Here is a 14487-nt window from a genome sequence, read left to right on the forward strand (position 1 = left end):
TTGCATGTTCACACTACTCTCCCTTTGTCATCAGGCACTAGCATTGACAGTGTAAGCAGTGTATTGTGGGTATCTATCCCACAGTTCAGCTCTACACCTTCTGCCACTAAGTCTTGTGGGAAGGTGGAGTGGATCGCAGTGCATCTTGGGATTGGGCTCAACATCCCATAATGCATTGTTTTCCATCCCAGCATTGTTTTCAGCATTGTTTTCCATCCCAGCTTTCTTTCGTGGCATTTTTCAACAGCCCTTGTTCGCTGTGCACCCTGGCATCTGTGTGTGAAGGGTTGTATCCTGCACTGCTCTCCTATGCTCTTATAACGGTCACTAAGACATTGCGGATGGCAGTACAATTAATCATGAAATTCCTAACTGAACAGGATTCCCAGTTGCCTCACTTGCTGTGTGATATGGATAGGAGCAACTTAGATTTCTATTGGCATTCACGGAACAGCTTCACAGTGTGGACCATCACTTTTGGGCTTGGGAAACCAGCGTTGAGTGGTGGGATCGTATTGTCATGTGCGTCTGGGATGACGAACAGTGGCTATAGAACTTTCAGATGCAGAAAGCCACTTTCTTGGAACTCTGTGCGGAGTTCACAGTGGCAGTAGGACACTGGACCCAGAGTTGCCCTATTGGTAGAGAAGCACGTGGCAATCACAGTGTGGAAGCTGGTGACTTCAGCCTGCTACTGGTCAGTCATGAATCAGTTTGGAGTCAGAAAGTCGACCGTTGGGGCTGCGTTAACGAAAGTGTGCAGGGCCATTAATTGCATCCTGCTACAAAGGACCCTGACTCGGGGAAATGTGTGTGAAATAGTGGACAGCTTTTGCAGAAATGGGTTTTCCTAACTGCAGGGGGCGAGAGATGGTACACGTATGCCAATTTTGGCACCAGACCACCTTGCAATAGAGTACATTAATAGGAAGGGGTACTTTTCCATGGTATTGCAGGCGCTTGTGGATCACTATGGACACTTCACTGACATCAAGGAGGAGCGGTCTGGGAACGTGCAAGATGCAGGCATCTTCAGCCTGTACAGAAAGCTGCAAGTGGGGACTTTTTTTCTGTACCAGAAGATTACAGAGGGGGGATGTTGAAATGCTCATAGTGATCCTGGGAGACCCGGCGTACCCCTTACAGCCATGGCTCATGAAACCTTACACAGGAAACCTGGATAGCAGTAAGGAGCGGTTCAACAGCACACTGAGTAGGTGCCAGATGACTGTGGAATGTGCCTTTGGCAGATTAAAGGTGCACTGGTGATGCCTTATATGATGGGGTAGACCTCAATGAGGATAATATTCCCATGGTCACAGCCGTGTGTTTTATGTTGCATAATATTTGTGAAGCTAAGGGTGTAAGGTTAGCTCAGGGGTGGAGTGCTGAGGCAGACTGCTTGGCTGCTGATTTTGAGGAGCCAGATACCAGGGCTATCGGGCACAGAGGGGGGCAATTTGAATCAGGGCGGCTTTGAGGCAGCACTTTGAAAATTAGAACCAGTAATGTATATCCCTGTGTTCGGTACAGCAGTGTTACATTGCATCTAGTTTTCCTGGGAAACAATTGTGAATTTTGGGGCCTTAAATTTCAGTAAGCAAATGATTAAACTGCCTGGGTATGTCTTGGTAGTGCCTGCTATCTCAATTTGTTGGACACAAAGATTACTTATTGTTCAAAACTTTGCTTTTATTGCACAAAAAACAAAACACACAAATGCTTGGTGGGAAAGGAGGTACCAGGGAAGGGCAGACTTTCAGAGCTGTGCATAGGTCTCGCTATCATTCTGAAAGTTGTCTGAGGGAGTGGAGTGAATGGGAAACAGAAGTCTCAGAAAGTGGAAAAGAATGTGAGAGTGGAGTTGAGGGTCACAGAAAAGAGTTTTGAATGTGCTGTAGGGGAGGGTGGGCGTACATCTGCTCAGTCTGCAGCATTATTAAGGACTTCAGTATCTGCGTTTGCTCCTCCATGATTTTAATCATCTGCACAGTAACGTCCTTAACAAACTTCTGATCTTCTTTTCTGTCCTGCCTTTTGGCGTCCCTTCCCAGGGTTCCCTTTTCTCTTTATTGGAGAACTGCAGCACCTTCCGGAACATGTTGTTTTTGCTCTGTCGCTTTCTTATCTGGCCGAGATGCTGTGCCAGAATGTAGGGGGTGCCCCTGAAGCCACATCTGTAGAAGCTTAAGAAACAATATACAGAAGCGTGATTGTTAAGTTCACACACAGCATTGAAACATTTCAGTAAAATGCACATCCGGTAACAAGTCACTTTCTCACTAACCCTTGGCAAGCACACATCTTGGCGAACACCCCAAGCATGGTGAGTGTTGGTTGAGGGGCAGGGGTAAGTGTTCTACACAGGAGCATGGCACTGAGGCCAGTACCAAGATTAGGGCTGGTGCTGAGCCTAGCACCAAAACTGAGGAACCAACACAGGTCAGATCCTGTGAGCTGGAGAGACAGGAGGGCCCGGTACCCAACCCAGGCATCATCTTCATCCTCCCTGGATAAAGTGGTGGCAGGGACATTGGTGACACCGACTCCAATGGACAATAGGGCTCACCAGGAGCTGTTGAAGAGGGTGGCCCAAATCTGAGACTCCAGGTGGAGGAGGTGACTGAGGCAACGGACCCTGTGGTGGACATTTTGACACTAGGGCCCTTTGAGAGTGGCCTTGCTGCTCATAAAGACGATTCAGACCATTACCATGACATTGTGGCAGATGCCTGCTCTCTACCTCCCACGGCTGAAGGGATAGAGAAGAAGTACTTTGTGCCATCAAAGCAGAACAAATTCCTCTTTATCCCCACTCAGCTAGGTTCATTGGCGATAGCGGCTGCAAATGAACAGGAGAAGCAGGGGCAGCAAGGTCCAACACCCAAAGGTAAGGATGTGAAGAAGCTGGACCTCTTTGTTAAAAAGGTTTATTCTAACAAAGGTAGAATAAACTAGCAGGCGATCCTTATTCACCATTTTTTCAAATCCTGGAATGCAATGGGGAAGTTTAAGGAGTTGCTACCGGTAGAATTTAGGACAGAATTTGCAGCTATTGTGGACGAGGGCAAGGTGGTAGAAAGAACCTCTTTGCAAGCCTCTCTGGATGCGATGGACTCAGCGACCCAAACCAGGTCTTCTGCGATTGACATGAGAAAGAGCTCATAGCTGCAGGCTTCGGGCCTCCCACATGAGATCCAAAAAGAATTCAAGACCTTCCCTTCAAAGGCTCACATTTGTTTTTTGGAGCAAACAGACTCTAAACTTCAAAGCCTTAAGGACTCACGGGCAGCACTGAAGTCCCTGGGGCTTCATGCACCAGCCCCACAGAGAAAACATTTTAAACCCCAGATTCTTCCATGCTTCTACTCTCCGCAACCCAGGCAGGATTACAGCAGGAAGCAGGGCCGAAACCATATGCGAAGGCCACCTCAAACCCCTTCCAGCCAAGGGCCTGGGTCTATGAGGCAGTTCTCTGGACCTAAGCACAGCTTTTGAGGGTGCGCCTGGAGATGACACAGCAATCCAAATCATAGATCCATCTCCTTCTTTCTTGAACAGTCTGTCCCACTTCTATCATTCATGGGCCCAGATCACTTCAGACCGCTGTGTCCTGCGCAGGATAGTATTGGGTTATTCTCTCCAATTCTTTTCCCTCCCTCCTACCCCCCTTCCCTGTCCCCCTTCAGAGAGGCCTCTCACGAGCAACTTCTAGTTCTGGAAGTGCTTGAAGCTTCTTGGACACATGGCCACCTGTAGATATATTGCATAGCATGCAAGGCTGCGGCTCAGACCTCTCCCGTCTTGGCTGGCATCAGTATACCGACTGAGTCGAGACTGACTGGACAGGGTGATTGCACTTCCCCGACTGCTTACCGAGTGTCTCCTGTGGTGGCTCAACCTGCAATCAGTTGGGGCCCTTTTCCAGGCCCCAACCTTCGCTGTCTCCAGTCAGACGCATCAGCAATGGGATGGGGAGCACATCTAGGGAGGCTCAGAACTCAAGGCCTCTGGATCCAAGCAGAAGTCTCATTACATATCAATGTCGGGGAGCTAAGAGCAGTTTGCCGAGCATGCCAGACCTTCCAAAGCCATCTGGAGGGAAGGTGTGTATCAGTCTTGACCGACAATACGACAGTGATGTTTTATATAAACAGACAGGGTGGAGCTCACTCCTCTCCCCTGTGCCAGGAAGCCCTCAAGCTGTGGGACTTCTGCATAATCCACTTGATACATCTAGAGGCATCGTACCTTACGGGATTTCAGAATGAGCTGGTGGACCATCTCAGCAGGTCCTTCCACAACCACGAATGGTCCATCCGACCAGATGTCATGAACAACATCTTCCAACAGTGGGGAACTCCCCATATAGATTTGTTTGCAACAAGGCACAGTAGGGAGTGTCTGCAGTTCTGCTTCTCCTGAGTCATAGCCCAGGCTTGATCGCAGATGCATTTCTCCTTCCCTGGAAGGGACCATGTGCTCTATGCATTTCCGCCCATCCCAGTCATTCACAAGGTCCTGCTTAAGGTCAGAAGAGAGGAAGCATCACTGATATTAATAGCACCAGCATGGCCCCGCCAACGCTAGATTCACCATTCTCCTAGACCTGTCGGCGGAGACTCCGATCACTCTGCCCTTGGTCTCAAATTAGATCACTCAGGACAAGGTTCAGTTAAGGCCCCACCCAGCCTTTCTTCCAAAGGTAGTCTCACAATTTCATACAAACCAGGACATTTTTTCTCCAGCTTTCTTCCCTAAACCACACGGCAACAACCAGGAGCAAAGGCTCCACTCCCTGGACATCAGGTGAGTGCTGGCTTTTTATACTGAAACGGTTTTGAATGTCAGCACAACTTTTTGTTGCAATTACAGTCAGGATGAAGGGACTTTGCATATTGTCCCAAAGAACACCTTTGTAGATCATGGCCTGTATCCAGGCATGCTATGATTTGACAAACATTCCTGCCCCCGTGCTGACAGCACACACTAGAAGGGTGCAGGTGTTCTCGGTGGCATTTCTTGCGCAGGTCCCGATCTAGGTCATCTGCAGGGCTGCAACATGGTTGTCAATCCACACCTTTATGTCACGCTACACAATTACACAGCAGGCCAGAGACAATGCCACATTTGGCAGGGCGGTTCTTCAAATTGCAAACCACTGAACTCCAACCCCTCTTCCTAGGAACTGCTTGGGAGTCACCTACTTGGAATTGACATGAACAAGCACTCTAAGAAATAAAAACAGTTACTTAAGTTTTTGTAACTATTTTTCTTCCAGATGTGTTGCTCATGTCCATTCCAAGACCCACCCGCCTATCCTTCTGTCGGAGCCAGTCGGCAAGAAGGAACTGAAGAGGCAGTGGGTCAGCAGGGCCCTATATGTGGCGCCATGAAGGTGCGACTTCAGGGGGCACTTGGACCAACCCAACAGATGCCGCTAGGGGAAAAACCTTCCGGCAACTGTCTGCAGCACGCCCTCCCGTACTTGGAATGGACATGAGCAACACATCTCGAAGAACAACAGTTACGAAAAGTTAGGCAACTGTTTTTTCTGCCATACTAATTAGCTGCACAGGGAAATGTTGAGCACACAGAAACACAGCACGTCTTGTACATTTTTGTACCTGAACCCACCCCCGCACTACACAAAGCACAGCCGCTTAGCAGGCATCTCCTTTCCTGCTTCTTGTTTGCTGGAGAGCAACTGCTGATACTGGCTAGACACCTCCAGAGTGATGAAAAGTTCCTGGCTGCCTGACCCACTGGGCAACCCAACCGTGGGCTCCAAATCATCGTCTGTCTCATCTTTTCATCAACGACTTTGTCCTCCCGGTTAGGTGCTCCTGCCGCTTCCAGGCCTGCCCAAGTATCCATGGAGCTCTCGGTGGTGGAGGTGGAGTCGCCTCTGAGGATAGTGTCCAGCTTGTTATAGAACCAGCAGGTCTTGGGTGCAGCACTAGAGCGATGGTTTGCCTCCCTCGCCTTCTGGTACACCTGCCTCAGCTCCCTTATCTTCGCTCTGCACTGCACCATGTCCAGGGCGTGCCTCTTTTCATACAAGCCTCAAAAAATCTACCCTTAGGTATCGAAATTCCTATGGCTGAAGTGCAGCTGGGACTGCACAGCCTCCTCTCCCCAAATACAGAGCAGATCCAGCAGATCCTCAGCTAAGTTCCCTCTAAGCTGTGTGGCTGCGCAGCTGCCTATTAAGTCCCGTGCAGGGGCTTTGTGCTGCGGCAGGGAGAGATGCTTTTTCCTCCAGCATGGACCTGCGGCGGCAGGGCAAGGCGCATCACCCTCCACTCTCCCCGGGTCCCAGCATGGACTTGTCGCGGCAGGGAGAGGCACCCCTCCCTGTCAGCCCCAGCATGGACCTGCAGCGGTGGGAGAGGAAGGGTGCCTCTCCCCACCGGCCCCAGTACAGACCTGCTGTGGTGAGGGGAGAGGAGACCCTCCCTTGGCCTAGCTCAGGCCTGCCAGAGTTACTGGGGAGAGGAACCCTGGCCCAGCCCTGCCGGAGCTGCCACGGCTGGCAAGAGGTGCCTCTCCCCTGGTCCCAAGCTGCTGTAGTGAGAGAGGGCTGGGGGGAGTCCTCTCTTCCCCTCCCCCCCCAGCCATGGGGCAGCCTGCACCCCAAACCCCTCATCCCTGGCCCCACCCCAGAGCCCACACCCCAGCCCTCTGTCCCAGCCCTGAGCCCCCTCCCAGACTCTGAACCCCTCATCCCCAGAGCCTTCACCACCTAGCTGGAGCCCTCACCCCCTGCACCCCAGCCTGGAACCCCCTCCTGCACACCAAACCCCTCATCCCCAGAGCCCGCATGCTCCCAACCCTCTGCCCAGCCATGAGCCCCCTCCCATTCCCTGGCCCTACCCTAGAACCCACACCCCCAGCCTCTCACACCCCACCACCCCAACTCTCTGCCCCAGCCCTGAGCCCCCTCCGAAGCCCTCGACCCCACCCCCACCAAATGAATTTTGTTATGTGTACCAATATGAAGGTGATGTGTTACACATGGATGTAAAAAATTAGAGGGAACACTGCTCCTCAGTAGTCCAGCAGGAGGGGTTGCCATGGTCGCCTGGGAAGATGCGATGAGACCTTTCCACAGGAGCAAACAGGAAATGGAATTTCAAAAATTCCCTGGGCTTTAAAGGGGAGGGGTAGATGGTTGTTTACCTGGCCAGAGGGTAGCAGAGTTCAAATTGCTGACCAAAGCAGTCAAGATGGGCATTGTGGGTCACCTCCTGGAGGCCAATTAAAGCGATAAAATCAAGTGCGGTGTCTACACTGGCACTTTGTCAACACAACTTTTGCGTAAAAAGTCTTATGTCTCTCACAGGGATGGTTTAAGTTTGTCAACAAAACAAGGCATTTTTGCCACCAAAAGTCGCATTATAGTGGGCACGCCTCCACTTTTTTGTTGACAAAAGCTGCCTTTTGTGGATAAAACTCTAGTGTAGACAAGGCCCTGTACTCGTCTAGAATATAAACACAGGAGGATCAGATTCTCATTTACACTAAGGCCCCTTTACACTGCCACACTGCTGTAAAGGGGCCTTAGCGGCAATATGAATCTAGCCTGGAGAACCTTAATCTGATCGCAGCATAGTAAACCCACTAACTTCAGTAGAGTAACTCCTGATTTACAGCAGCGAAAGTGAGATCACAGGCCCTTAAATGATAAAGAACCACCTTTCATTTTAACTAATAGGCAATATTAGTGAGCATAAACTGTCAAGTGCAGATAAACTAATTCTGTTTTTTTTTTTTTTTTTTCTGAATTGTTTAGGTATGACTTTTACCTAATCAGCCAACTAGCACGTCAGGGAACTGTCAATCCCACATACTATAATGTTGTGTATGATAACAGTGGATTAAAACCAGATCACATGCAGCGCCTCACGTACAAGATGTGCCACCTGTACTACAACTGGCCAGTGAGTAAATAGTCACATACAATCTTAATTAAAAGTAGTGTAATTTTTCCAGCTGGTTTTAAATAAAACTGGAAAGAAATCACACATCGTTTCACATTTGATGATTCAATGCAGTTATCACAGTACTGCTATTGTAAAAAGGGTAGGACTGCAACTCCTAATCATAGCCACACTGCTGCTGTTATGGTTGGAGGCATAGATGACTTGTGCCTCCAGATGCTGCAGTAGGGGGCCCAATGTAAAGGGGAGGACATGTATTGCCCCACATGTATCTTCTACTCAGCAACCCTCTTGTACTGCACCCAGTCTGGGGCTACCGCGCTCTCCCCACCCAACCAGAGTTACCTGCGGGGAGGGCTCTGTCTTTCTCCTGCTGTGGAGGGTACTTGATCCCACATACCTCGCCCACGTCGTCTATGGTGGGAGGAGCAGCTTCTCTAGCTGAAAATTGATTGGAGATATTTACAAGGACTAGAGGATTGTTTGTTAGTAGCCAAAAAGCTATTTTGAAAGGCCTGTATTTGCTGAAACCCCCTTGGAAAATGTGTTTGACATTAATTCAGTTCCTAGTAGACATGTATCCATATCACAGTTATTGGTACTAACTGGAACCCTTGTTGGCATACTTAATAGAGAGGCCAATGATTGAATAGGCAGAAAGCCTGCATTACACATTCAGCTCTAATAGTGTTCACACCATGTCAAGGTTGAAACATTTCAGGTATGTCTACACTGCACTCAAGATATGCAATTGCAGCACATGTTGGTGTACCAGAGCTAGCTTTAATTGAGGTAGCTCACTAAAAATAGCAGTGTAGCCACAGCAGTCCAGGCTAGCCACCTGAGTATGTACCCGGGATCCTGGGTGGGATTATACTTGTCTTGATGAGGGGGTGGGAAGAGGAGAGCTGAAGGTGTGAATCCTTCCCTTCAGCAGGTGTTTAAGAAATTGAATGCAGATGCAGTCTAAAAAGGGAGGGGGGGGAGTGGCCTACCTCCCCAGTAGGTATATACAACATAACCTTTGAATAAAAGATATGATGTTTTCATTATGCAGGAGTGCCCTCTATTGGCTGAATTTCATCAGTACAACTTTGGGCAATTCCTGCCTACCAGTGGCTGGGAAAGGAATTCTGGGATTATATTATGTATGGAAATGGTACTTGGGATCTTAAAAATAGTTTGCTTTTCTCAGAAGAAAGCAGCAATACGGTCTGGGGATGTCAGTCTTACTTTCGTCTGATGTTTGTTTCATAGGGTCTAATCAGAGTGCCAGCGCCCTGTCAGTATGCCCACAAGCTGTCCTTCCTGGTGGGTCAGAGCATTCACAGAGAGCCAAGCCTGGAACTAGCTGACAAGCTTTTCTATTTGTGAGGAGAATAATAATAATCTATCACAAAGACAACTTTAAGAAATACTAACATGGCCAAATCTGGATATGGTCTCACGGCTGCCAGCATACTGTAGCTCAAACTCAGTCTTGTATTTGAAAGAAAACATCTAGTTTTAGACTTAAAGAGAAATATCTATTCTCTGAATTAAGAGAACAGAGCATTCTGAGGAGTATAAGGGATTAAGGTACTTTACTTCACTGAGCCTCAATAGGAGACTTGGAGCATACTCCCTAGTAACATTTGAAAATGTAGGGGTATATGATGTTTTAATAGAAATTTTATTGATATAGATACACTGTACACCTGATTATTCTGTAAGCATATCATTGCCATTTAATTTCCAGATTGTTTTAGAGGGTTACTTTTTCCTTCAAAGACTCTTTTAGAAAACTGTTTGGATAAGGTTGACATCTTTTGAACAAATAAAGTTTTTATTCTGTTTGCATTTTAAGATTATTTTTGATAATTAGTTAGAATATATTACACCAAACTTTCTTTTAGGCTCTCTCTGCTACTGATAGACTATCCTTATTTAAAAAAAAAAAAAGCCAGGTGTTGCATGGATGTTTTGCAAATTAACACAAATCACAGTAAAATGCAGGAACAGACACCTTGTTATACAAACATATTAGCTGGGAGGTATTACTAAATGTTTTAGAATTCAGTTAATTGAAAAAATTGGTATGGAGGAGTCAGTGTTTTTTTTAAGTGTTAAATGACATCTATTGTAGTTTGATTTTTAAATAGTGTAGGTGCCTCACTGCACTTGTTAGATAATAGCCCTACTTTGTGAGTTTTTCATTCATGGATCTGGGTTCAACAGCCAAATTGTGTCTCAGCAACCCTGGATGGTTGGTAACTATTACCATATATGACTCATAGATGGGTAAACTGAAGTTAAGTGTCTTGGTCATAGCAAAAGTGTGAGTGAAGAGCAGGAATACAACCCAGGATCCTTAACTCTGTCTGATTTTTATGTATTAGTGCCACAGAAATACCTATATTCTATGTTCAGATACTTCACAAAAAGTTTCACTGTTTTAAAAAGGGTGTTTCACACAGAGATGCAGTCAAATCTGTAAAATAAATGAGTGGGATTCAAAGAAGCCACCCACAGACCATATCTAAGGAAGTAATGAACGTGGAGTCTACATATTGCTGTGGTGAACCGTTTCCACTTTGGGCAAAATAGAGTTCAAAGAATCAGGATTGATACTGATAGCAAAGAATAACACTGGAGAGATTGCTGCCCAAAAATGTCCCAGATTAGATTGTTCCCCAAAGAGTTCTGCATCTTGCACCTTTTTCACATAGTTCCAGTCAGTGACTGGGTTCTCTGATACCAGTGGAATCTAATAATAGTTGTATCGTTGTTACCAGAGGTCACTTATCAAAATAAGCAGTCTTAGCATTATTGAGTCCCTCATGCAGGTAGTTTGCCACCTGGAAGCCAATGAGTTCTTGGCCAAACTGGTGATATGAAGCATCTTGATTGGTATCTTGTGTGGCCATCACACTATTCCATATACAGCTACAGAGTAATTTTAATGTAATACAAGTGTCAGTGACTGTAAGTACCTTTTTGCTTTATCTAGTTGTGCACACATACAGCATGCATTCTGTGCCAAAAGAGCTAATTTCTATAAATAATATCTTGATTTCCTGTATTTAAAAAATACAGAACTCTAATTTACCATCCTCTAGGTCTCCCAGTGAGATCATCTCATCTTTGTCTCTTTTTGATTATAAGATAATTAGAGCGAGAATCATATCTGAAATTATCTTAGATAGTGTACATGTTTAATAATACAAAGATACACTTTAAAGCATTGGTCTCTTTGCTATAGAAAAATGTATAGAGGAGTTGTCTAATTCTCCTCTAACACCAATATAAATCAGGTGCAACTCGTCTGAAGTCATTACACCAGTATAAGGGAGGGGAGAATCTGCTTTAGTTGCTTTACCTATATTGGAGTGAGGAGGATAAGAAGTCTTAATGTGATGATACAGAACTACTCAAGATAGTTAAGTCCAAAGCAAACTGCAAAGAGCTACAAAGGGACCTCACAAAACTGAGTGACTGGGCAACACAATGGCAGACGAAATTCAGTGTTGATAAATGCAAAGTCATGGACATTGGAAAATATAATCCCAACTTTTCATATAAAATGATGGGGTCTAAATTTAGCTGTTACCACTCAAGAAAGAGATCTTGGAGTCATTGTGAATAGTTCTCTGAAAACATCCACTCAGTATGCAGCGGCAGTCAAAAAAGTGAACAGAATGTTTGGAATCATTAAGAAAGCAATGGATAATAAGACAAAAATCATATTGCCTCTATACAAATCTGTGTTACACCCACACCTTGAATATTGTGTGCAGATCTGGTCTTCCCCATCTCAAAAAAGATATATTAGAACTGGATAAGGTTCAGAAAAGGGCAACAAAAATGATTAGGGGTCTGGAACAGCTTTCCTATGAACGGTTTCAGAGTAGCAGCCGTGTTAGTCTGTATTTGCAAAAAGAAAAGGAGTACTTGTGGCACCTTAGAGACTAACAAATTTATTTGAGCATAAGCTTTTGTGAGCTACAGCTCACTTCATCGGATGCATTCAGTGGAAAATACAGTGGGGAGATTTATATACATAGAGAACATGAAACAATGGGTGTTACCATACACACTGTAAGGAGAGTGATCACTTAAGGTGAGCTATTACCAGCAGGAGAGCAGGGGGGGAAAAAACCTTTTGTAGTGATAATCAAGGTGGGCCATTTCCAGCAACTGACAGAACGTCTGTTAAGGTTCCTTCCCCACTCTGAACTCTAGGGTACAGATGTGGGGACCTGCATGAAAACCCCCTAAGCTTATTTTTACCAGCTTAGGTTAAAACTTCCCCAAGGTACACACTATTTTACCTTTTGCCTTTGGACTTTATTGCTGCCACCACCAAGCGCCTAATAAATACATAACAGGGAAAGAGCCCGCTTGGAAACGTCTTTCGTCCCAAGCTCTACACCCCCTTTCCTGGGGAAGGCTTGATAAAAATCCTCACCAGTTTGCATCGGTGAACACAGACCCAAACCTTTGGATCTTAAGAACAATGAAAAAGCAATCAGGTTCTTAAAAGAAGAATTTTAGTTGAAGAAAAAGTAAAAGAATCACCTCTGTAAAATCAGGATGGTAAATACCTTACAGGGTAATCAGATTCAAAACATAGAGAATCCCTCTAGGTAAACCCTTAAGTTACATAAAAAGACACAAAAACAGGAATCTACATTCCATTCAGCACAGCTTATTTTATCAGCCATTTAAACAAAACAGAATCTAATGCATATCTAGCTAGATTACTTACTAAGTTCTAAGATTCCATTCTTTTTCTGTTCCCGGCAAAAGCATCACACAGACAGAGAGAACCTTTGTTTCTCCCCCCTCCAGCTTTGAAAGTATCTTGTCTCCTCATTGGTCATTTTGGCCAGGTGCCAGCGAGGTTATCCTAGCTTCTTAAACCTTTACAGGTGAAAACGGTTTTTCCTCTGGCCAGGAGGGATTTTAAAGTCAAACTTCGTGGCTGAGGATGTGAGGGAGATTCCCAAACTGAGCCATTCTTTTTAGTGACCAATCTGAGGAACTATCCCAGATTGAGGTGTCATTAGAGGAGGTTTTGGAACAAATTGATAAACTATACAGTAATAAATTACCAGGACCAGAGTTTGAAGGAACTCATGAAATTGCAGAACTACTAACTGTTGTATGTAACCTATCATTTAAATCGGCTTCTGTAACAGATGACTGGAGGATAGTTAATGTGACACCAATTTTTAAAAAGGGCTCCAGAGATGATCCTGGAAATTACAGGCCAGTAAGCCTGACTTCAGTACTAGGCACACTGGTTGAAACGATAATAAAGAACAGAATTGCCAGACACGTATATGAACATAATTTGTTGGGGGAAGAGTCAACATAGTTTTTGTAAAGGGAAATCATGCCTCTCCAATCTACTAGAATTCTTTGAGGGGGTCAACAAGCATGTAGACAAGGGGGATCCAGTGGATATAACATACTTAGATTTTCAGAAAACCTTTGACAAGGTCCCTCACCAAAGACTCTTAAGCAAAGTAAGCTGTCTTGGGATAAGAGGGAAGGGCCTCTCATGGGTTGGTAACTGGTTAAAAGATAGGAAACAAAGGGTAGGAATAAATGGTCCATTTTCAGAATGGAGAGAGGTAAATAGTGGTGTCCTCCAGGGGACCAGTACTGTACTGGGACCAGTCCTATTCAACATATAAAAGGGGTAAACAGTGAGGTGGCGAAGTTTGCAGATGATACAAAACTACTCAAGGTAATTAAGTCCAAAGCAGACTGCAAAGAGCTCCAAAGGGATCTCAAAACTGAGGGACTAAGTAACAAAACGGCAGACAAAATTCAATGTTGATAAATGCAAACCAATGCACATTGGAAAACTTAATCCCAACTATACATATCAAATGATGGAGTCTAAATTAGCTGTCACCACTCAAGAAAGAACTTAGTCATTGTGGATAGTTCTCTGAAAACATCCACTCAATGTGCAGCAGCATTCAAAAAAGCTAACAATGTTGGGAATCATTAAGAGATAGTTAATAAGACAGAAAATATCATATTGTCTCTATATAAATCCATGGTATGTCCACACCTTGAATATTGTGTGCAGATCTCGTCACCCCGTCTCAAAAAAGATGTATTGGAATTGGAAAAGGTTCTGAAACGGGCAACAAAAATGATCAAGGGTATGGAACAGCTTCCGTATGAGGAGAGATTTAAAAGACTGGGATATCTCAGCTTAGAAAAGAAATGACTAAGTGGGGATATGCTAGAGGTCTATAAAATCATGACGGGTGTGGAGAAAGTGAATAAGGAAGTGTTATTTACTCCGCCTCATAACACAAGAACTAGGGGTCATCAAATGAAACCAATAGTCAGCCGGTATAAAACCAAAAGGAAGTATGTCCTCACACACCACACAGTTAACCTGTGGAACTCTTTGCCAGAGGATGTTGTGAAGGCCAAGACTGTAACAGTTCAAAAAGAACCAAATTCATGGTGGATAGGTCCATCAGTTGCTCTTAGCCAGGATGGTTAGGAATGGTGTCCCAAATCTCTGTTTGCCAGA

At 45.3% G+C, this 14487-nt stretch overlaps 1 protein-coding gene across 5 annotated transcripts in view; it reads left to right on the forward strand.

Annotated features, from left to right (window-relative positions):
• The window catches only part of PIWIL4 (piwi like RNA-mediated gene silencing 4), a 100301-nt gene extending 90500 nt beyond the window's left edge, over positions 1-9801 (forward strand). For all 5 annotated transcript variants that reach the window (XM_043504170.1, XM_038401346.2, XM_043504171.1 and 2 more), the window contains 2 exons: positions 7796-7943; positions 9201-9801. In XM_043504170.1, coding sequence (XP_043360105.1) covers positions 7796-7943; positions 9201-9317 — 265 coding nt within the window. In that variant the 3' untranslated portion in view covers positions 9318-9801. The remainder of the gene's footprint in view (positions 1-7795; positions 7944-9200) is intronic.
• The last annotated feature ends 4686 nt before the right edge of the window (positions 9802-14487 follow it).

The sequence above is a fragment of the Dermochelys coriacea genome, chromosome 1 (genome assembly GCF_009764565.3).
Source record: "Dermochelys coriacea isolate rDerCor1 chromosome 1, rDerCor1.pri.v4, whole genome shotgun sequence".
NCBI classification, from domain to species: Eukaryota; Metazoa; Chordata; order Testudines; family Dermochelyidae; genus Dermochelys; species Dermochelys coriacea.